The sequence below is a fragment of the Chlamydotis macqueenii genome, chromosome 3, assembly GCF_036417535.1.
Source record: "Chlamydotis macqueenii isolate bChlMac1 chromosome 3, bChlMac1.mat, whole genome shotgun sequence".
Classification (NCBI taxonomy): Eukaryota; Metazoa; Chordata; class Aves; order Otidiformes; family Otididae; genus Chlamydotis; species Chlamydotis macqueenii.
Genome location: NC_141558.1, coordinates 21,490,323 through 21,515,615, shown reverse-complemented (window position 1 = coordinate 21,515,615; position 25,293 = coordinate 21,490,323). Strand labels below are relative to the sequence as shown.

The 25,293-nt window shown below is 38.2% G+C and overlaps 1 protein-coding gene across 1 annotated transcript in view; it reads right to left on the bottom strand.

Moving 5' to 3' along the window:
• The window catches only part of SH3YL1 (SH3 and SYLF domain containing 1), a 50,799-nt gene that overhangs the window by 8,047 nt on the left and 17,459 nt on the right, over window positions 1–25,293 (bottom strand). The window contains exons 5-9 of the mRNA XM_086744508.1: window positions 24,783–24,895; window positions 24,367–24,495; window positions 22,611–22,755; window positions 21,825–21,897; window positions 21,045–21,101 (exon numbers count right to left, since the gene is read on the bottom strand). Coding sequence (XP_086600634.1) covers window positions 21,045–21,101; window positions 21,825–21,897; window positions 22,611–22,755; window positions 24,367–24,495; window positions 24,783–24,895 — 517 coding nt within the window. The remainder of the gene's footprint in view (window positions 1–21,044; window positions 21,102–21,824; window positions 21,898–22,610; window positions 22,756–24,366; window positions 24,496–24,782; window positions 24,896–25,293) is intronic.

The window sequence follows — 25,293 nt, the reverse complement described above, 5'->3', positions numbered from 1 at the left end:
TAAAAAGGTAGACTATTATCAAGCCCTGACTAGATATGTTAAAGAGGAAGACAGCCATCAGCTTGATTCAACAGCTTTACATGAACCAGCAACATGCCGTTGCAGCAAAGAAGGCAAATGGTATGTTAGGCTACATTAAGCCACGTATTGCCAGCACGTCAAGGGAGGTGATCCTTCCCCTCTTCTCAGCACTGATGAGGCCATACCGGGAGTGCTGGGTCCCGTTCTGAGCTCCTCAGTACAAGAGAGACATGGACATGCTAAAGAGAGTCTAGCAGAGGGCCATTCAGATAATGAAGGGACTGGAGCATCCCTCCTGTGAGGATCAGCTAAGAGAGCCAGCGCTGTTCAGCCGAGGGAAGAGAAGGCTCAGGGGAGATCTCATCAATGTCTATAAATACTTCAAAAGGGAGGACGGAAAGAGGATGGAGTCAGGCTCTTCTCATTGCTGCCCAGTGACAGGACCAGAGGCAATGGACAAAAACTGAAACACAGGAGATTCCCTCTGAACATCAGGAAAGACTTTTTTTTTACTGTGAAGGTGACTAAGCATTGTCCAGAGAGGTGGTAGAGTTTCTGTCCTTGGAGACATTCAAAAGCCATCTGGACACAGTCCTGGGCAATCAGCTTTTGGTTACCCCCGCTGGAGCAGGGGAGTTGGACTAGATGACCTCCAGAGGTCCCTTCCACCTTCAACCATTCTGTGATTTGGTGAAAAATTTCAAGACTTTTGAAACAAAGTTACCTTTAAGCATAAAAGGAGCATAAACTTTGTAATGGGGGGTGGGGAGAGAGCCTGGACTGGAAATAGCAGTAACCAAAATCTAAGCTGATACAAATAGAAGTCACCTTGCCAGCATCACCTCTGTCTAAGCCAGACAGAGCAGCCTCCTTGTCAGACACCGTGAGCAGCCTGCACTCAGCTAGGGGAGTGAAAGCATGCAGTGCACCTAGTAGTGGTTCACATCTCTTTCTGCATATGCGATGTTGTGGTGAGGCTTTCCTGCCAACATATGGATCAGTGGGTTGTAAGCATCTGCACGAGCATAGACAGAGCTGGAGTATCCACATCTGCAACAAGAGGTTTGTGCAAGTAGGCAGTATTCTGCACTGCCAGAATAGATTGTGTGTGCTTATAACCCACACTACCTGTGAGAAGGGATGTGCACGAATGGAAAGCTCTGTACGTGTAACACTTGATTCGCGTGCACGCCCGTAAGTGCTATTGAAACTTCAGAGGCTGTGTTTAGAAACCTCAGGTGTTTATTAACATTTTGCAGTTGTCTAATATTGTTGTTTATTTGCTGTAATGTTGATATTGATCCTGAAGATATACTTCACAAATTACCAGCTAATTATCTGTCATTAGTGAATTAATAAAGCACTTTGATCCTGATTTTGGTTTAAGATACGTGAACTGAGCAGTCTTTCCCTGTGACAGCTCTTGCAAAAGTGTCAAGATTCCAGGGTCAGTCAGGGTTCAGGCTGAATGGCTCACGGCCATTGCTGAGCTTAAACTAATAATTATACTGAAATAACTGCTAGTCTAGTAAGGAGGGCAAGCATGCATTGCGAGATAAAGGTAGGCCAAGAGCAGGAATTTGAATACGTAGTAAAATGCTAAGCTCACTAGCAATCCCATGAGAAACTGGGATGGCTGATCTTTTTGCAAAATCAAATCAGTTTAGTCTAGGACTGACAGAGTGACTGGGCTACTGTTAGGGTTAAGACTAGCATCAGAGATTAATAAAGTAAGAGGCTGAAGAGAAAGATTAATTGGTGAACAAGCAATATCAGGAATGAGATGAGGCATTAAATGGCAAGAGTAATATCTTACAGATATTTCTGGATTTGCTGTGCTCATCAACCGATAGAGCTAGATCTGGAAACTTTAATGTCTCTAAGAGATACCATTGGAACCTTGCAGGACAGGTGAAGGATAGAATAAGAGCAAAAAATTACTTACAGTTCATTCTGAGGTGTATATGAGTTACGGCACTACAGTCAAAGTTACAGCTTTAAAGTGGAATTAGAATTTGGGTACAGAACCCAGTTAGTGACAGTTATTCAGCTTCTATGCTGCTTTTAACAGGGGTTTGAACAGGTCCAGTTTTTACAGTTATTGCTGCCTCTCCTCCTTCATATTTTCAGACTTGAGGCTTATTGAGCTATATTTTGGGTAGGAACTGCAAGGACCAAAGAGATACATTTTCTGCTGGTTCCAGCACACTGTGCATTAGAATGTGGAAGGCAAGAGGCTGGCAGAGGAAATAGCAGGTAGTACATCTGAATGCATCAGTGTCACTACTAATGACAGGGATCGCTTCTGAATTGGTGCTAGGGCTCAGGACAATAGGAACTAGACGCCCAAAATTTTGACTTGAGGAATGCAGCAGCATTGAGGTATGATGATGCCTAAAGGCAGGCAGATAATGGCTCAAGTTTAACTTTGAACTAAGTTCAATCTGTAATACTCACAAGAATGGGATGAAAGCTGGATTTGGCAGGGAGTGCTTTTTGTTCTGTTTGAGCTCAGATACTTAACCTGAGAGTCAGTGGAGGAATGTAAAGGAGAATGATACGGGTAAAGTGATTGGCCAGGAAATTAACTTTGAAGCAAGAACTGAATCAAGATGAGAGTAAAGAAATATTGAATTTGCAAAGGTCAGAGAGAAGGATGTTGCAACAATTGAATCATAACAGGACTAAAGTGGAGACAGAAATAAAAGGCTGCATCTTTGAAATTGTATTCATAGAACAATCTAGAGGACTCACATTGCTCAGAAAGTGAGAACTAAAGAAATTCAACTTGAAGATCACACATGCCGTGCAGTGGTCAGCAACAGGCAGCTTCAGATTCTATTTGATCATTTTTAGCTTGAATTCATAATTTGCTAACAAAGGACTATCTGAGCAAGGCAGGAAGAGATGGATCTGGAACAAAGGCAGTTATGAGGTATCTGCAGGAAATGTTATCTAGCAAATGAAAAGGGACAAAGGATAGCTGGGAAATCTTAACAGAAAAATGGAGGGCTGGTAATGATGCTTCCTCAGTGACACCCTGGAAACATGGATGGAAAGGCAATTACAGACATAGCCCTGCAATGGAATTCAAGAAGCGCAAGTGTTACCCAAGAACACAGAAGATTAAAATTAGTCTATCAGGTTAAGGGAAGACGCAATGCACTTTCTAATATGTGGTTATAAAGAGGTTATCAGAGACTTGGAAGTACCAGTTACATTTACATCAGTGAATGAAGCAGTACCAAGGCCAAACGCCGGTCTGGTCCTGTCCTTGCTATTAAACTCCATGTCTCCAAAGCTTCATTCATATTGACTATTGGGGACAGTCTCTGGCGCATGCCAACTTCCAAACTACTAAGGAATCATTTGATGGCTCACTACCTTTCCCAGATCAAAATCATACAAGGATCTGCTAAAAATTAATGCAATAAATGACAAGTTTCAGTGCCCTAGCACATTCCCTTTCAATGTTTAATTTATCAGCATAGTTAGAGCCAATGGCTTCAATCAGGTGCAAGGGAAACTGCTTTAAAGAGGGTCCAGCATAGTACTGAAGAACCCCAAACAGAAAGACAAAAGGAGATTAGGTAACAGCAATATGATTAACTACGGGCTTTATAAGATGAAAGAGGATGAGATGCTGAAACTGGGAAGAGATACTGCTGGATGAGATTGACAGTTTAATGGTCAAGAAGAAGCTACAAGATAGGATTGATATGTGGGGCAAATGGAGACAGAGGGGACAAACAATGAGAATCTTCCGCATCTGTGAAAGCTATAAAGTTTAGAGAAGATGGGAGCTAAGTAGAACCACAATATCTGTGTCAGCATCCTCCTGAAAGACACCCAGTGTGAACCAGTAAAAGGGGACAGATACTGGCTAGGACCTGAAGAACAAGCTAGTAACGCAAGACCTCCATACAGATGAGATTGGGAGTGCCTATCTAAACAAAGCACTCTCTGAGACTTAGGTCGGAGTCTGCTGAGTTGCCAGACAGGAAATCACCTTTTTGGCCACTCCTCTTTTTGCCCACATTAGTCATCTGGGGACGGTATTTCAAAGCCCTACTCCCTCAGTTGGTAAGCAAGCTTTCTTAATGTCCAGCTTCAAGTAATCCATGACTGGTTTACATCTATTTTTTTTTTTGTTTGCTGACATTGGCCTTTGGCTGAAATTCTTCTTCACTGGTATTTACCTTCCTTATGCTTTCATAGTCAAAATTCACTTTTTAAATCTTCAGACTGTTACACTAAAAACAATTTAGCTACCCCACATCAGTGACTCCTTGCTGCACTCATTGTACTTCTCCACTTCTATTCCTTTTTACCTAGTTTTTCTTGAAAATGAGTGAACAGAATATTACCATAAGGTAAGAGGCCTGTAGGCAACGGACTTCTCACACTTTACAATTATGTGCAGACCTGATTAAATAGAAGAGTGACAGAATTGAAAGAACAGAAAACTCATTTTGTGGAGATCAGATTTATTTCTGAATGTGAAAATTAAAAAAATATTTTGGGTGAATCAGCACAGGAGACTGTCAGAATAGATCTTTGGATGAAGAGATAAAGTAATGAATGAAGAAATCAGCAAATTAAAAATGGAAGGGGAAAGACAGTAGAGAACATTGGAGGAACTGGAAGCCACAGAAAGCTGAGGTACATGAATGAGAGAAGTATTAGTGACGTAGCAGAGCCGCTCTTTTAGCTGAAGGCTGAGCCGAACCAAGGCTGCAGAGTAATTGATAAAGTTAGATGACACAGAGCTAAGGGTCAAACGCATTTAGAAGAATGATAATGAAGTTACAAAAACTAGCAATGAAGACTGAGAAAAACAGAAATAAAGGGGATGTGTATATAATTTAAAGAAACTTCAATATAAAGAGCTATACATTCTGAATATGAATTTATTCCAAAACCCAGAACTCTGAACTCAGTCATATTAGAAATTACACATAATACAATACTGAACACAAATGTTACTCATTAGTTTGATGATCATAAATTCAACAAAAAGTCATCAGTTCTAGAAACTGTTTTAATATTAGTAAGTTTTGAAAGAAGTCTCTGTAAACAACAAAAGGAACCTGTTCCAAGGTTACCAAAAACGGAAGCTAGCAAACAGAAGACTAGAGGGATGCAAAGTTAGGAGGGAAAAGAAAGATGTCTTTGTGATTAGTGCCTTTATCTGTTCCCTGACCATAAGAAGAAATACCAGCACACGTATTAAATCATGCAGCTACTTCAAAGAGACTAAGGAAATAGGCCTAAAACGGACCCGTGGATATTAATTTATAAAACAGTTAAGATAAGGAGTAACCAAGTTAAAGTCAAAACACTAATTGTGTACTGGAACAGCAATACGGAGAGAGAAATTGGACAGCATGTTGTCTGATATAATGCAAATTCTTCATCTCTCTTTTCTCCAAAGAGTGATGAAGCTGAAACTAATAATAGTCTCAGTGATACAGCACCTTCTTCAAGAACATGAGGCAAATCCGACATCTTGGTTTGTACTTGGAGATTAAGACCTCATTAGGTATAGCTCACTGGATACTTATACTTTGTAACATTTTATGGATGTAAAAGTTTAATGCAGTTAACAGTCTATGCCTTGATGATATTTGAATTCCAAGGCTTTACTATTCATAAGTAGTTTCTAACAAATATTTTTTAGGTAATGTGAACTTTGACTCAAATCTGGGGCTCAGACCCACAAAAATGATGTTGAGTTCACATTCACAGCTAGGCTGCCAAAACTTCAAAGGCAGCAGCATCTTTGGAAAGTGACAACTGGTCTGTACTTAAAGACTTAAGGTGGAAGTGAAGTAAGAAAAGTCAGAGAAAGAGTGAAACAAAGTGCCATATGAGTTATTGCACAGAGAAAAAGAGGGCAGTAAACTAAAAGATGTCATGGCTTTCTTCTCTGAAGACAAGATGAGGCATCAGCCAGCAGGAGGTGGGGAAAAGGGAGTAAAGCAGAAGCATACTGTAGTATGTTACACAATGGGGCGCTCCGAATAAATTAACTTTTCAGGCACTGTATGGCAATAAATCATTACATGTGCTAATGTCTACTTAGAAAAAAAGTCTCCATGCAACTTGCATTCAGAAAGAAAAAACAGCAGCCCAACTGTATCCTAAATACTAGAAGTCATGAAAATAATTTCAGTTCTTGAATCACACCAGTATTCAGGTCAGTTCTTTTTTCAACCTAATGTGCTTCATTTTCAATATTCTTACGTCACATCTCTCAGCCTTTAACCGAAGAACAAAGGGTTATATCTCAGCTTCTAGAACTGAGCAGACATATACTTATGTACAATTCATTTTAGTTATTTCTGGACAAATTACAAACCATGTGTTTGTTCAATCTTACAAGTCAAATCTCAAATGTCCTATCCACATTAAACTACTAATTTCCTTAATGGCTTTTTAAATTTTGTTTTTTAAATGTAGACTCACCTCAAAAAACCCTCTCAGCATACATGAAACAACAGCCTCAGATCTCACTGAACAGATGTTTGGGAAGGCCTAAATATGCACGGTAGATTTGACATTTTATATCTACAGGTACTAATCTGCTATAATCAGATATAAGCACAAATCTTTCTGTACAGATACTTGAAGTATGTCATATGCCACCATTGATCCAATTAATCTCCAATAATGCTCGTCTGATCAAAGGTCAAGAGACATGATATTCAGCAAATCATGTTCAGAACAAATAATCTCTTGCCTTAGCTGTTGTTTTGCCGCTAACTATGGCTTGTTTTGCGTAAGTAAACAAAACCACTTGTCTTTCTCCAGTTTCTGAAAAAAAGCTTAGGATTATCAAAGTATTTAAATTCAACATTGAAATCTGAAAACAATTCCGTCTTCATAACTAAGAAAATGAGGATGGACTTTTTGGGGTAACTGAGCTTCACTGACATTGCAGTAAAGCAGTGCCCTTTAAATGCCCACACAAATGCCTATTTGTGCTACCAGCTATACAAACCTGCTCTGAAGAGGGAGGGTAGGCACTGGTTGCTTTGCTCTATTCTACAATCACTTACAGGCAAAGAAGTGTCCTATATCGAGAAGACCTGATGTCTATTTTGTTACAGCAGCTAAATTTAAGGCAATTTCAAAATGTTCGAGGTACTTTGGAAAATATCAAGGAAGGCCTGTATCATTCTGGGAACTACACTCTTTAATACCTCTCAGTACTAACTAGACACAGCAATCTTGGAAAGGAGTGTAAAACCGAATGTCAAAAACTCTCTTCCACTTCCATGGGAACTGTCTCAGTAAACTCTATTTTCAGATTAGTTGCAGAGCTAGACGTTATGTATTAGTTCAGGTAGGTACTCTGTCCAGGTTTCCAGTGTTACAAAGCCCTACAGCTGATTTCCAGAATAGCTTAATAACTACGTTGTCCATTAACAGAGAAATGGTGGCTGGAAAAAACTATTCCATGTTTAACACTTGTTGTTAAAGACAGCACACAAAGCAAAGTTACCCACAGATGTTCTGTACAAGGTACTCAACACTCAATTTTGCTCCAGAGCCTCAACAGGTAAGAAATTCATTATCAGCTGCAAATCTGTATGCATGGAATGCAGGTATTATACACACTTTTATAATAGACTTACAAAACCTTGAAAAAGGCTGAAGTATTTTTGACCCCTTCCACATAAGCTGGAAATGGACCATCTCAAAGCAGCTTCCATGTCACCAACTTGTGTCACTACATAAGTTTCACATCCAGCAAACAAAACCAGTAGTTTCACTGGTGGTTGAAATAGACCTGACTATATTTAAAGTTCAAGTTACCATGCAAATTAAGCTCATTCAGTATGAAACATATTTCACTGGTTTTGAGTTTCTGGCCTACTAGGGAACATGCTTGCTCATCATCTTCATCTGCTGATGGAATACTTTCTATCTTTGTTTCAGCACACTCAGCTTTTGCATTAAAGAAGTGCCTTTTTTGTCAAGCATCTGTGGATGTATTTGATATTCAGGATATAAAAAACCCACCTCCTGCTTGCAAGAGTCAATTCTGTAACTGTACTTTTGCTGATTACTTTTTTTTTTATTTTTCTGCCTTTTCAAAAAACATTGAAACTTTAATTCAAACTGAAATGGTCAAATGAATTTTATCAATGTCAAGGGCTTTATTATGTTCAAGACTACATTAATGCAAACAATGCCTGTACTGAAATCATACTGCAAAAGCTGAGATGCAATGCTAAGCATAACCTTCACATTCTGAAAAGTTCAGTACAGTAACGAGAACTGAGTACTGTTCTACTCAGGTCAAACTGACGATTTAGGAATCATTTGCGGATCTTTTATTATCCTGACAAGCTTCTCCGTGTTTTCTCTTCATGTACTGAGTTAACATCTCAACCTGAATATACTGTCTCTGCATTTTGCTTCTCAAATCTGTCCTGTCAGATTCAAAAGTTCTGCTAATGTGTTAATGGCACATGAGCTAGTTCACTCAATATAAGTCTTAGCTTTTACCCCAGTCTGGGAAACAACATAGAGTCTCAAAAAAAACCCAAAACAACCCAGCCTCTCAACCTCTACCCTTCCCAAACCAACGAAATAAAAAAAAAAAACACCTAGTAAACCCAACTTAATTCTAAACAGTTTCTATCAGCTTCTAGAGTAATGTTTTGTGAAATACTGATTGAAATTTTTTTTCAGCCTTGCATGGAGCAAAACTTTTCCGCCCTGGTTACAAAAATGGCTTAAAATAATAAAATTATATGAGACAAAGAGGTATCTCATATGAAAACATACAAAATAATATTATTGTACAAGATCTTATTTCAAGTGCTGTTGACAATCCTCATCACCAATGTTTAAAATCAGACAAGGAACAGGACGACTGGGAACAGAAAGCCTATTTTTCAAGGGAAAATGAACTTCAAAGAATAAAACTCAGATGAAAGAGGTTACTACTACTGGACAAAGGAATAAGACAGAAAAGTATTTTAGCTAAAGAACAGGAAAGCATTGTGGCAGGTATACCTGCCCTAGGCTAGGAAGCTTCTAGCACCACGTGGCTGTTATAAAATGGAGTCTTCAGCCAACGAGAACTGACATGACCATATACAACCGCACATCAGATTCAACTGGGGACAAATGGAGTCCCTCCCGGAGGACAAGCTTGAGCCAGTCCTCCTTGGAGCAGTGGGTTTGCAGTCAGGTACACTCCCTTCAGGCTAGGGCACTGTCTAAGAAAACTCCTCAAAGCTGAGAACCCTCCCTTTGTTAGGCGAGTGATTGTGCACTTTGAATCATTAGAATTCCTAAGTGCAGTATTAATTCCTGAGTGACATTTCAAACCTGTAGATTGTTAATGATACTGGAGATTTAAAGCAATTTTGCTTAAAGTAGGGCTAAGTTTGAATTAGTTATCAGTTTGTTACAGACAAACTGTAAGGCTGATACAACCTTGAGCACTTCCAGTTGGTGCTGCTAAACAATTTTGGTTAGAATAAAGTTTATTTTGAGTTTATTACCTTGTCTAGTTTAATTTCTGTGAGTTTCTGCAACAATTAAGTTGTAGTAGTTGGTAGCACCCTAAATCAGGATTTTGTAAGAACCACAAGACAAAACTGATTTTTAATCTTGCTAAGAATAAATTTAGATGAAAAGCAGAAAGAAGTTTCAAGTTATCGAAAAAGAAAGGCTTAGAAACTGCTTTCTGTAAAAAAAGCTAACTATTTTAATATAAAGTCTACCACTTTCATGATAACATGTATATCATGTGAACACCTGCAATACACAGAAAACTCTTGTTAACTAAGGGGCTCGGGGCTGTTGAAATTTATGCTAGGATTTATTCTTACCATGATTACTTATTCTCATTGCTGTTATGTTACTCTACCACCAGTACAGCCATTATTTATGTATGTCATGGGTTACATCAGCTTATAACTTCAAAAGGTATTCAACAATGTTCCCTTCCTCTGACAAATGGTGACCCAAGCAATTGTACTTCCACTTACACTATCCCAGGGCACAGTCCTGTATCATTTGATCACAGTGTAAACTGGTAGGAGAAAGGTAGGTTTTTTCCCCTAACAGTACCTCCAAACTTTCTCTGCTGCCCTATACCCAGCTGTACCACTAATATCAAATTCTTCCTCAGGCTTCTGTAGTAGTTGACAAATGGCAGAACTAGTGGAAGGAGTAGGGAAGACATAGTCTGAACCTTATGGCAGGGACCAATACATGAAGCTGTGTACCAGAGCAAGCTTTTCCTTTCTATGTTTCCTTACAGAAAGGTGTTCTATTTTCTTATTTTTTATCTTCTTTTGACTCCTTCCTTGCTAAATAGGAAAGGATCTGCTAAGAACACAAACATGCACCACTGAGAGGAAAGGTAGAAGAGGGGTGCAAGTATGACAGTGTACGAACAAATTAATAATATCTCGCTTCCTTTCCACAAGAGTAGAGGTTGTTTCCACTTGAGATTCTTAAAGAAACAAACAGCTGGGAAAAGAGTATGTGAAGGTTGCCTGATATGGTGTGTGAGGGATTTCAGTGATGGTCTGTGTAGGGCCACTGTGGGAAATTACAAGCTGCACACAGCTGCGAGAACGCGACCTTGGAGAGGGGAGCTAGGAGGGTTGTTACCTCAGAGAGGGGAGCTAGGAGGGGTGTTACCTCAGAGAGGGGAGCTAGGAGGGGTGTTATTGAGCAGTACGTTGCTGCTATCCAGGAACAGCTGTTAGCCAGCAGGGCACGTACTTGGCAGGCCTTGCTGCATGCGCTGGCCACGCGTGCATCAACACCTGGTCAGTACTCTGCCACTGAATCTGCTAAGGGTATAAACAGAGGTAGCTCGGAGCAGATGGAGAGAGAAAGGACCCAGAGCACACTCTACGAACAACAGGGGATGCCCTGAAGGTGCTGCGCCTACCTCCCTTCTCTGCTCTGACCCCGCTGATCATCATCCTCCTGCTCAGCGGGGTCTGCGGCTTAGTCGGGGTGGTAAGACTCTCACAAAGGGAAAATAATACGCTGGTAACTGCTTATGCTAGGAACTGCTTATGCTAGGAGCTGTAACTGCTTATGCAAGGCTATAAGAGAGCAATAAATACTGTTGTGCTTTTAAATATCATATGTTAGGTGAACTTTGTGCATAGGAATCCTACGAACCGGTTACATATGGCAGTAAAATTTTTAATGAGAAAGAGAAACCTGATGGAATATAACCAGAGAAGCCTGAATGAAATCCCTGTCAGACCTCTCCATTAATATGTACAAAGTTTCTTGAGATTGTATCTTTTTGCAAAAGTGAGATGCATTATTATATCATTTCTAGAACAGCTATTTGTCATACTAATTTAGTTTATATTAGTGTTTGCCTTATTGATTTGTTTTTGTGAGGTCTCCTATTTCTTATTCAGGAACTGACAGTTTTTCCACAAAACGTGAATGGTCCAATCAGCAATATCCAGCTGGCTGATCCGCACGATGTCACACTGAACTAGCAGTCAAGGCAGACAGAGGTCCCCAGGTCCTTCCATGTCAGAGAACACATCACTTTTAGGGAGAACTATGGCACTTAATTTCACTGCTCATGGAAAAATGTATTCAAAGTGATTGTTCCATGAGGTTAAAAATGAATTAATTTCCACAGAAAGGAAAGTATTATCAGAGTCTTCCCACAGCACTTAGTACAAAGTGGATGTTCAGTATCCTTCCAGGAACAGATATGCAGCGTTTCCTCCCATCTCCTTCCTGCCTCTCACCAGAGATCAGAGGAGTGGTGAGGGCTGTGTGGGAGACAGAATATTCTCAAACATGCAGTGTTCAGATGTAGGGAAGTTTCTTGTCCCTGCTATCAAGATGGATCTGTAAAGCTTCACCCTACTGTCACTGCAAAACGATCTCCATTTCTTAGATCAGTATTAGCTTTTATCTCAAGTCAATCAAGCACAGGGCATTTTGCTGCAATCTGGATAGAAATCCTGTATATCTATCACTTCCTTGAGGTATTTAAAAGTCCTGTTTGCCTTCTATTAGTATTAATGAAGCAGAAGCTCCCATACTCCCAAAGGCTTTTCTAGGTAAATAGATAGGAAAGCAATTTAAACTTGCCTTTGTCCTACTACTTGAACAATACAGAAAGAAAATACTATCACTCAAAGCAGAACACATATTTGAAACAATGTTTTAAGCATATATTTCACAAATATGCTAAAACATTAAGTTGCATGCTTCACAAGGGCCTCAGACAAAAAACTTTAACCTATACCATTTCATATTTGTATGTTCACATGAACAATTTCGTATTTTAGTTGTCGTGAATCAAAATTATCACCTTAATAGTGCTTCACACTTAAAAAGTAAGCATAGATTGCACTGATTTTCCTATGATTCAGCTCTAATTTCCTAATTTTTATTCTGAGCCATTAAAAAATGCTAAGAAAAAATACTGTTCCCCATGCCAGTATATCTGGTTCACATTTAGCATAACAGCTCTCTGCCAACGCGTGCACACAGTAGAAAGACCCCAATTTCGTCCTCGCGTATCTGACCTCAATCTCTCCATGCCTTGTTGTATTTTGAGTTAGCTGATTACATGCAGTACGTTGTTTCAGAAGTCCTGCATGCTACATATTTTCCTCTCAGCTTGCCACAACATAAGCCATAAGCAGCTTGATTATCTGACTTATTACATTCACAACAGTAATAGTACAATCCTAGTAAAAGTGAATAAGGGATAAAAATAGTCTCAAAAATAATTTCCTGGGATTTCCTGGGTTTGGTTAGTATTAAGAAAGAGCTCATAATGGCAAGAAAATTAATACTGTGGGGGACCACCAGATGGATGTTTTATTTTTCCGGTAACTAAATATATACATGTCACAAGCCTTGCCACGAAAGACACAAAAATAGACCAAGCTTAGCTAAAACTCTTAAAAATAAACAAACAAACAAAAAAAGGTACTTTAGTTACTTTTGGGGGGGGGGTGGTGGAGGGTGGGGTGTAACTTCATGTTACTACGTTAGTAGACAATGAAGGATTATGACAGATACATAATGTATCTCACTGTAGAAATTTTCTAAAACAAATATCTATTAGTCACACTGAGCTGTCTTATTGATTTTACAGTTTATAATCTGCTAGAGTTCCTCCTCAAATTCTAGTATAGAAGGAACAGATTACTGCACAGCTTGATGAGGGTTCTTGCTTACAATGTGAAATAGTTCTACTTGATCCTACAACAAATCTCTGCCCTTCTTGGAAAAGGAATAATTCACGAACTGCAGAATGAAAAGTGGCTTTTTTTCCAAATACACAGCACACATCCACAGTGCCTAAAGGAATGTGCACACGTGATTTTATCTGAGTTTGTTATTTTAATTATTTTATCCAGTTTTCTATTAATTATTGAAATCAGTATCTTTTATTCACCATAAAAAAAAAAAGTCTGCTCCACTTCCCCATGAAGACAGACCATGGGAAAACAATTTCACTAACCAGTTAACTTCCCTGCGTACAAGGAGTGAGTAACAGCACAGAAATATTACAGGAAAATATGGGAAATTCAAATGAAAGAACAGCTTCCTTTATCAGCACCCCATCAGGTGGAGCATATTATTCTATTTATCATACGCACGTTAACAAATAGACTTTTAAAAGTGTACAGTCTAATGCTTATGAAAATGACTCAGAGCCAACATTTCTGAAATATCAGCTAGCTTCAGCGACAGAAATAAATCATGTTTCCATGAACAATTTAATTTCCAGTTCAAAAACAAAATGCATTTTTCCTCCCGCTGTGAATGACGGAGTCTTCCTCCATCCTTGAAAATAACACTTCTAAAAAACAACCTTTTTTTTTGTTTTTTTTTTTGTTTTAAAAAAACAACTTTTAACTAAAGTTAAAAGCTTTTGATTCATTTTTACTACAATTCAAGTTGGCAAATGAACTTGAATTTTTATTGACTCCAAAACTGATGAAATACTTTTACTTTACTATTGTGGTGTTTAGTCTTAATTACAACGAAAATGCCAAAGTCAAAAGTCACTCATCAAGAGATTTGGGTACAGTTACGTTTCTCTTATAGTGTAGTTCGAATTTTTTTTGTCAGTGCATATTTCTAAATGTAGAACTGCATAGCTAATATAAATAGCCCTATGTTAGATTTCCAGTTAAATCTGAGTTGTTCCAAAATAGTACTAGTTTTATTGAAACTGAGTTAAGAGGAGCACAGCACAAAAAAAACCCAAAGCAATTGCTTCAATACACATTTAGCAAAGCAAGCCGATTTTAAAGTTGCAAGCACACAGAGTGATGTTCTCTTTCAGTAGCTCTAACTACAAATTACATTGTTTCAATACATTGTGCTTAAACAAGCTCAGCACTACACATAATTAGAGGTACTAATTAATGCAGAGACAGATAGAACGGTGTCCACATGCCAGGTTATATTTTGTCTTTTCCCTGAATTCGATCAATATTATACTACAGGGTAGTAGCTCTAAAAATAACAAGATCATAAGTCAGACGGGAACTGAACTGCAGAATAGGCATGTAAGTAAAGTAAGAGTAACAGGAGGTGAAGTCCCAAGTAAAAATTATGCTATTTCCGTCAGAGAGCTGCAAAACATTTTTTTTAAAGCTTTTTACCTCAGAAGCAGTCTATGAATTCTTAGTCCACATAATTGTGTTGGCTTAGTTAGCATGTTTTTAAACGGCCACAACAAAAATCTCATAATGTACTAATAAAAATAAATTCACATAGAGACCCTTGACAAAATGTGCTTCAGAAGGCATGAAAATCTGTCTTGGAATTCTCACAGCAAACAGATTTTCATAGATCTACTGAACCATCTGGCATTCATAGATTATTGAAAGAAACATTGAGATCATATCCAAAATTATAGAGAATTGGGCCAGATCTGGTTCCTGGAGAACTGTAACTATGAAAACCAGCATCTCTGAGGAGGATTTAATAAATACAGAGTTTACCACAACCTCATGGTACTAGCTGGTCAGAAAGGGTTGATATTGTCTCAGCTGTATTAACATAGAGTACCAATATATAAGAAGGTTAAAATAAATAAATGAATAAATAAATAAATAAAAAGGTAAGAACTAGAGTTTAGTCCAAGTTTGTTATGGCTTTTAGGAGTCCAAATCTCATTGATCTCAGTGAGCTTACATCTCAAAATTTGCTATTTGTAGCACTACTTAAAATCTGAGAGGAAAGAGAAAATTACTTATGACAAAGAGCTCATTAATCTGTTTAGCAAGCAAAAAGATAAAGGAAGATCAAAAGGTGATTTGATTACAGCACAGTGTCTCAAAGTGAATAAGGGGAACAAAAAAAACCCCTCTGTGTAGAAAAGGGCTCTTTAATATAGTGAAGAAAGCCATAATAAACATCATTGTCTAAAAGCTGCAGACAAACTCATATAGGAAGGCATGAATTTTTAATGATGAGGTTGACGAATCACTCAAACCATCATTGAAGGAGGGAGGGGTTTTTTTAGCTTCTTAAAAACAGCAACAAATTTCTCATCTGCCTCCGTGTCTTCATCAGTAGGCTTGATATAGCACTTCTTTCATTATGTAAGAATACAAATATATGCCTAATGGGGCAGTAACAACCTGTTAATATTTTCATATTATTTTCAAAGTGAAAAGTGTCTGCTCAAAAAACTAGTTAGAATTCACATTTTCATCTTTTCAAAGTTCTACTGTAATCAAGTTTGGCTGTGATGCACAATAGTCTTAAGGTTCAATGTCTGCAGACAGATAATTTATTCAGTTCAAAAATCAAAAGAAGAGGGCACATACTTTCCCCAAGATAAAATGAAACTTAAAAATATTTAGTTCAGGTACTTGTGGAAGGTAAGAAAGCCAGCGTCTCTGAGAGAAATCTAAAAAAAAAACCTTGAACACTTAGGCTTTAGAGGTACAAGTTCTTATGAGTTTCTTAAGCAAATAATATGACTACTTAATAGATGCAAAGAGCATCACTACTTTCTCCTAATTGTAACAAAATACTTACACTATTATAAAGAGAAGTGCTTTTGTGCTTATGATGAGCATTTGGTCTTACAGTATTGTAGCCATAGACTTACCCTCTTGTTCATAAACATTCCTGAAAGGGAGCATATTACTGAGCAGAGGCAGAATGAAACACTAAGTATACATTTTCAAGGCCACGGAACTCAAACCCACGATAACTTTTGGTAACTGTGAATGAACAGTTAAAGAACAGCATTTGGAAGGAAAAAGTTTTTTGCATTTTCATTCCCACTCCTGCCTCAAGTCTGTCTCCTGATTGTTTCAGTATCTTGGTGATTTTAAGTTATTCTTTTCCAAACACGTGAATCAGTCTTTTTCTGATTAGTTGAGCTGATGAAAAAGTGGGGGGAAAAAAAAAAAATAATCTGACTTCTGATTCTGAGCTAATTGTCTGTTAATGCTTCAGTTCTCACCAACATTCACTTTATCCCAGCTCCTGCTTTTGCTAGCAGATAGCTACTCCTGCTGCTACCAGTTCAGTTGAAAGACCACATCACTGCCACGTTTTCAGAATTGTATGGTACTCAGCAACCTGTTAGGAGAATAGACAGGTAAGTCAAGTAACCATTTATCTACAGTTTTGGTTACTTGCTGCTCCATAGAAGAATCCCAAGTAGAAATAACTAGAAAACACAATACCAATAAAAATCTAATACCCAGGATTAGATATTCTAGTGTGACAGCCTAATGTATCTAAAAAAATTGTCCTAATAAAATAAACTTCTCCTGAACTTACAATGCCCAAGTAGTCCACTAAAGAACCACAAGTCATTTATGTTACAGATGCAGTACAAAACTCTGCAGAAGCCTTCTATCCAGATAAAGTAAAGCTAGGTCATGGCAATAAAGCTTGGAAGGACCAGTCCGCCCTTTTATTAGGTTGTGTAACATAGAGGGGACGAAAAATGAAAGCCGCAAATCCCCAATTCTAGTAAGGGAGGAGGGATGAACTTTCATTCTCATAAGCAAATCTAATTTCTTTATCTGAACAGTCTCCAGAAAAATCTCTACTACTGTAGAAACTCCATGCTTCCCTGAATCACAATAACTATATCAGCTATGAGGTTTGGTTTTTTTTTTTTTTTTGTTTTTTTTTTGTTTTTCAGAATTGTAAAAGGTCTCTGCAAATTATTAATTTTTTAAAAATAAAATTTGTTGTATTTCCAAGTTTTTGGAAACATTTTAAAGCATTAATGAACCTCATTTTACAACTAAATGCATTACCTTAAGTATTATTCAGTTACATGAAAACAATCTACTTGCATCTGACTTCAAGTATCACATTATCAGTTTAGAAAAACATGTTTTTCATTTAACCTTCTTCTTGCATTTGGAATAGGTTATATTACATTACCTATCTAGATAATTCAGGTCCACATAAAATAATTAAAAATGTTTCATCCAGAAGTCTAGCTCTTCTTCCATCTAATGAGAAGAACTAATATTTCAACCTTTCTACTACTTTTGTAACTGTTGCAAAACCAAAACCTCATAACACTATGCCAATGTTCTCTCTCCCTCCCCAAAGTCCTTACTACTGGCAACCCAGACAAGCTTGTTGCTCAAAATCAAAACCTACTCCTACTCTATTAGTTATCTAATAACTTTTTTTTTTTAAACTAGAAAGATGAAAAAACATTTTTTTCAGATCACTGTAGAATATCCCCTGCAGCACCTAATCCTGCAATAAAGATTGGCTAGTACGTGCTATAGCTGCTAGACAGCTCTGTTGAAATCATCTGGGCTATAAACAGGCAGGAAGAGATTATTGACAGGAGGTATGGCTTTAAGGCTCATTTTGTTCCATCACCCAGCATTAATACACCCTTTGTTACTGATGTGAAAGAGACCGCAACTCTTTTCCGGCCTCCCATCAATACGCATGTAGGCTATGGTATTGAGACACTCAGGGGAACTGACTTCAACGTTGATTTTTCCCTGTGATAAGGACAATTCTTTAGCCTTTAGAAACATACAGTACTTCTTTGGATTCGGAGTGCATTTGAACTTTTACTTATGAAAATAAAATCTGCAACAGAAAGCAAATCACAGAATCACAGAATTATCAAGATTGGAAAAGACCTAAAAGATCATCCAGTCCAACCATCACCAATACTTCTCAGCTAAATCATATCCCTCAACACAACATCCAAACGTTTCTTGAACACCCCCATGGTCGGTGACTCCACCACCTCCCTGGGCAGTGCATTCCAGTGCCTGACTACCCTTTCCGAGAAGTAATATTTCCTAATGTCCAGCCTGAATCTCCCCTGGCGCAGCTTGAAACCATTGCTTCTAGTTCTATCACTGTCTACACGAGAGAAAAGGCCGACCCCTAGCTCACTGCAACCTCCCTTCAGGAAGTTATAGAGAGCTATAAGGTCTCCCCTGAGCCTCCTCTTCTCCAGACTGAACAATCCCAGCTCCCTCAGCCGCTCCTCATAAGGCCTGTGCTCCAGACCCCTCACCAGCTTCGTAGCCCTCCTCTGAACGCGTTCCAGGGCCTCAATGTCTTTCTTGCGGTGAGCGGCCCAAAACTGAACACAGTACTCGAGGTGCGGCCTCACCAGTGCCGAGTACAGGGGTACAATTACCTCCCTGTTCCTGCTAGTAACACTGTTTTTGATGCAAGCCAGGATGCCGTTGGCCTTCTTGGCCACCCAGGCACACTTTCGGCTCATGCTCAGCCCAGCATCAATCAGTACCCCCAGGTCCGTTTCCTCCACACAGTCCTCCAGCCACTCCGCCCCAAGCCTATAGCGCTGCCTGGGGTTGTTGTGGCCGAAGTGCAGGACTCGGCATTTGGTCTTGTTGAACCTCATCCCATTGGCTTCAGCCCAGCTCTCCAGCCTGTCCAGATCCCTCTGTACGGCCTCGCTACCCCCAGGCAGATCCACACTCCCAGCCAATTTGGTGTCATCTGCGAACTTACTGAGGGTGCACTCAATGCCCTCATCCAGATCATCAATAAAGACATTGAAGAGGACAGGCCCCAGCACCGACCCCTGGGGAACACCACTTGTGACCGGTAGCCAGCTGGATTTAACTCCATTCACCACCACTCTCTGAGCCCGGCCCTCCAGCCAGCTCCTTACCCAGCCAAGTGTACCCATCCAAGCCATGGGCTGCCAGCTTCTGCAGGAGAATACCGTGGGAGACAGTGTCAAAGGCTTTGCTGAAGTCTAGGTAGACCACATCAACAGATCATGCCATGCTAAGCTTGTAAGGTAAGCAAAAATTTACCATGAGACAACACTTCTTGCAGAAGTGTCATTTGCACAAGATCCTGCCTCTTGCACTCCTCAAAGAAAAGCTTCTGTATTTCTAGAAATCATTAGGAAACCTCTGTAGACTAACTGAGTCTACACTTTGATTTCAAATAATCTTGAAAGCCATCAGCAGATGGCTCTGGAAGATTTTTACCTTGTTACGTGCACTTGAATGAAAGAACATTCCATTTAATATAGCAAACGTGTCTGTAAGTTTTTCCTACTGCTTTAGAAACCTCTTCTCAGTTGGTCAAGGTTTTTTTTTAAGACTGGGGAAGTTTAATTTTAATGTCCAGAAGACCAATTTTTGTTTCTTTTTGGATCACAGCTGCTGAACACAGATTACTATGAGTCATCATTCTTCTCCTGGTAAAAGTCCTACAGCACAATAGCAAATTTTGATTCTCAGGAAGTCTCTGATCTGTAGAAGTCAAATTAATAGCTCAGCTTAAGATCCTCCTATGTTAGTCCCTTCAACAGACATCTACCCCAACAGCACGTATGGAGATAAGATATGAAAGAGAATGTAAAGACAATGACACATATAATTTATCTTAACTTATAGTGAAAATCTCTAATTACATGAACGAAGAAATGAAAAATACAATAATGATTTTGGCCTTCAGACAACAAAGTTTAAATACTATGTTAAATCACAGTACTCGGCCTGTAATAGACTTTTCACTGTGATCTATTATCAAGCTTGACTTTAGATCCATGTTCAAAAAAAAAAAAAAAAAGAGATCTTTTGTTTCGTTTTATTTTCAAGTGGTACATGCAATATGTGAAAATGTGTGTTTTTATTTACAATATATAAACATATACATATAAATGTAATATATATATGGTATATTGGTCTTGATTTTGATCCTAGCAGAGACCACTAAAACATTTATTTATCAAATGGATAATATATCTCATGGGAGAAATAATTTATTTCACTGACTTTGAAACAGCTAACAGTCTTTTACTTGTGAAAGACAAGACTCCTGGTGGGAAAGAACCCTATAGCAGCCAAATGAATATAACCACTTTTGTAATAAAAATTTTTCCTAACAGATCACAAGTTTCCAGAGGATGGATCTCAGAGTTCAAAAGTTATGTTGTAAATACTACAGAGTAAGATTCTCCCATTAGAGATGAAACTGTTTTAAACTTAAGAGAATCAGAAAGAACAATGAACAAGTAATATATTTTGTAGTATAATGCGGAGTTATCTCAAGTCAATACAAAAACCTCAAGGAGTAAAACGGCAATGGAAATCTGTGTTTATGCCAGCATAATCAGATATGACTCATGGAAGCACTTTTTAATTAAAACAGGAGTTACAGTACCTTGCATAAGGACTTGGACACAAGCTTGTTATATCAGCTTTCTTTTTCACTTCAATTAGGTGGTAAGGTAAAACAGTTTTACTACTTTCAGTGCATTTTTCAAGCTTACTGAATAAAGCAAAAGAACCTTCGGCTGTTCAGAAAAAGAACATCATTGTTGGAATGTAAAGGCAGGGAATAAGATTCACATTTATGAAATATTTTCAGGAGAGCATACAAGACCTGAATCTCATTTTAAACGCATGGACAATAAAGAAAAGTACATATGGCCAGATATTGTTAGATGCCTTCCAAAGTATTTTTGGGACTTCTCAGATTCCACACTGCATTAATAAAATAAACGTAAGCTTAGTACTTACCCACAGAGGCGTAATCATTTGGAAGCTCAGGATAAAGTTTGTTTGTATTCTTTTTAGCTGAAAGAGAAAATAAAGTAGTAAGTGATATGTTGTACTAACACAGATTATTATATTTCATACACTGCTTTTCTAATACATGTTCAATACTTATAAAATTATTGCAGTTATCTAAGGAGCAGTATAGAAGAAAGAAATAGGGACTTTGCCTTATATCCTTGTCCAGAGAAATAAATCAAGTTAACAGGAGCTGCACAGTAAAGCCTCATTTTCAATGAGAGCACTTTGGTAGACAAACTGTCATGAAGCCAAAACTCTGTCTCCTCTGTTCTACTCTAAGACCTCTACCTATTAAAATGACAACTTAAAAGAGAAACTACGTTTTCCAGAAACTAGAGGTTTCTAGAAGTAGGACTAGCAGTTTCTAGTAGAACTGTTCTTTTTACTAAGAAGTTTCATTGTACCATGGGGCTTCTACGTATCCAGTAAATACGAATGCTTCCTGTGAGCTATTACATGCTTCTGTAACTATACAAACACTATTTCTATAGCAAATTTGTCAGACAGAAAAGGTTTGTTAATTTAAAACAAACAAACAAAACCTTTACCCTTTATCACTCACGGCACTATTCCAACATTCTTTCGGTGTTTACCCAAGGAAAGGTATTAGCAAAATATTTTTATAGAGACAGCTACTACTATAATAATCACATAACATTCATTAGCTTTAATGCTCTAATCTTCTACAGAGAATAAATCAATCATTATGAAAATGTTTTTAACCTGGTGGTGTTGGTCTAACAGTGGGTTTAGGTGGCTCTGGTCTCGACGATGGTCTAGCAGGTGGGTCATTTACCTAAAAGGTACAAATGTTTATGAAAAGTTGCATCACACGTGGAAGTAAACTGTAACTGCAGTGTAGAGGTATGTCAAGTTACACTGGGGGAGTGGGGGGAATTAAAAACAAACAAACAAAAAACATCACTCTTTCTCCATTGAAATTGCATGAACTCATGAAGGACACTAAAGAAGTAGTGACATACAAATGACTGCAAAGTAATTCAGCATCGGTTTAACAAAGATGAAAGTAAATGACCATCTATCAGTAACACCAAGATCTACAAGAAAACACCTACAGTTCTCAGTATTATACTGTAAATGCAATTGTTTGAATGGAAGACAGAAAAAGTAGAAAAATGAAGAGCATCTACATCAAATCTGCTATGCTTATTATGTGCAGATTAACTTGATAAGGAACAGTCACAGAAATTTTTGTAATCATCACCTCAGATTTGATTATGCACTATTATAAAATCAAGGACATTTTATTATTCTGGACGATGCAAAGCAAAACCAGCAACAGTCTTGTCTAGAAGAGACTACCAGGGCAATACTTGAACGAATGTATTACTCACATGCAGTATCTGCTATGTGTTATGCCTTTAAGCATCCAATAGAGAAGTTAAGGATGACACATGAACATCGACATTACCACTGACTAGGAACAGATCAGGAACATGAAAAGCCTATGTGAAAAAGAAGTGCACAAACCCTTCTTTGTTCCCTTACAGCTTTTCCTGGATTATTTTTTTGCTCTTCATTTTCATATACTTCAGTGAATGATGCTAGAGTTTCATATAGATCTTCTGCTTGAGCAGGAAAAGGCACATCACCAAGCAAGATGGCACTAGCACGAATATCTTGCCCATAAAACCTGATACAAAAGAAAAGATGCTAGGTATTTGATCATCATCACATTTCAATATCTAGACAAATTCACCTTGTGCAAACGTTCCCCCTGCTTCCCTGGCCCTGCATTTCTCCTACTGATCATCTATTGAGAAATGACAGAACTAGTTCAATGCTGTAAATTTGGAACGATAAGTAATAGTATCAAACTTGAATGCCTCCCTACCACCGTATTTCAAATATGTTCTTCACTAGTAATATTTCATTCCTGGTCACCCGGTATACATCATCTAGACCATTTGAAAGCTAGTCGCACAGCAAACTAAGAAACACATACCACTTTCACAAAACATTGTAATAGATTCCTTAATGATGTAGTAAAATTCCTGAAAGGAAACTTTGGAACCTCAATTTTATGAATGAAGCTAGCTAAAAGTTACTGACATGCTTTCATTAAAATCAGTATTAGTCTTTGCTGATATTAGGAGAATCAAAGTTTTCATCAACACAGAACATGCAAGTGCAAGACACTCAGAGGTTTCTTGGCTTTTAAACTTAATAGGCTGCACAAATGAAACAGCATTCCATAAACTGAGTGTTTTCTCAAATCCAATAATGTTCTAAACCAGATGGTTTTTTGTTTGTTTCAAGTGGCCTAAAAGAATATTTCTCATTATGCAGTAAACACCTCAATATCTATCTTCTGCAATATTGTGCTGGGTTTAGATGGCAAGGTTTTAGAAGAGGGTGGGGCTGCAGGGGTGGCTTCTGTGAGAAGCTGCTAGAAGCTTCCCCTGTGTCCAACAAAGCCAATGCCAGCTAGCTTCAAGATGGACCCAATGCTGACCAAGGCTGACCCTATCAGTGATGGTGGTAGTGCTCTGTGATAACATATTTAAGAAGGGTGAAAAAAAAAGCTGCACAATAGCAACTGGGAGACAGGAATGGCAAAATGTGAGAGAGAGAACTATGCTGTCTTCCATGGAAGGGAGCCCACACTGGAGCAGGGGAAGAGTGTGAGGAGTCCTTCTCTTGAAGAGGAAGGAGCAGTGGAGATGACATGTGATGAACTGATCGCAACCTCCATGCCCCATCCGCCTGTGCCACTCGGTGGGGGGGGAGGAGGCAGAGAAGCTGGGAGTGAAGTTGAGTGCGGGAAGATAGAAGGGGTAGGGGGAAGATGTTTTCTTTTTTAAGATTTGTTCTTATTTCTCATTATGCTACTCTCTTATTAACTGGCAATAAATACTATTTCCCCAAGTAGCGTTTTTTTTTTTTTTTTTTTTTGCCTGAGATAATAATCGGGAAGTGATTGCCCTGCCTTTATCTCAATTCATGAGCTTGTCTTATTTTTTCTCCTCTCATCCTGTTGAGGAGGTGGAGTGACAGAGCAGCTTGGCTGGCATCTGGTGGCTAGCCAAGGTCAACCTGCCACAGATATATAATCTCAAAACATTCACCATGACCTCAATACCCATTACAAGATGTCTACATTAAAGAAACTCTTGCCCCTCAAGAAACTCTAAACTCAGCACAGTTTGTTCTCACAATAAATTCTTTTTTTCAAATTGAATGTGTCCTAGTTCATTTTGTCTCTACGCCTCCACTTAATCTTCCAGATCTGAAGAGAACTTACTTGCGATTTGTTTCTTTCCTTTCAATTAAGCAGGTTCCTTCTAGAGATACACCGGCAAACAGTCCTCGAGATTTGCAGTATGTATAGACAGCAGCAGAGCTTCTCAGGGCAACATCTCCTTCTAAGTTTCTAGAAGGAAAAAACTTTTGGTTGACATTCTTCAATACGGCTTTGCAACACGAACAGCAATTGTCTTTTTATTTTATTTATTATTTTATTAAAATCAACAAGTTACTGAAAAGGTGTAATACTACAAGGACAATATGGTCTGATCAACATACAGGTTGCTCAGGTTGTCAAGTAACATAGCAAAAAGAGTCATGTCAATGTTTATACATAGCTTTAAAAACTATCTTCCATATTTAATTCTACCCCGTAGTTAAACCAACCCCATATTAGGAAAGTATTTTACTCACCTCCCCAGAGGTCCAATTGCCACAGTAAGATTTCCTCCAAGCGTAAGATTCCCTCCTTTGGCAAAAGCTTCTACTGCTCTTTCATGATTCAATATTATGACTAAGTCTGAAACCTATAAAATATTGAATAAAAGTACTATGCTTTTTAAGAAGGAATTTGGAACAGTATGACAGAAAAATCCTATGTTTTGCAGGAAAACAGGTGGGAGTATCAAAGATATTCCCTTCTCCAAATGAAAACTAGCTCCAGATTTATCAAGGTTTTAAAATTCAAGTGAGAATCTCTTGCTTTTTCAGACAATTACTTCCTTTCTTGTAAAGTATTCTTTTGGAATACTTCTCATAACAAAGTTGATTCATTTTCTGCAAGGTATTTTGAAACTAAAAATCTTCCACCTACTTTTAAAATAAAATTTGACTGTTTTTTTCTCAAGTGCTGATATGGTTTTGATAAACAACAGCTGTAACAGAAACCTTATTTTAATTCAAAATTTCCTAATTAACAATTTTT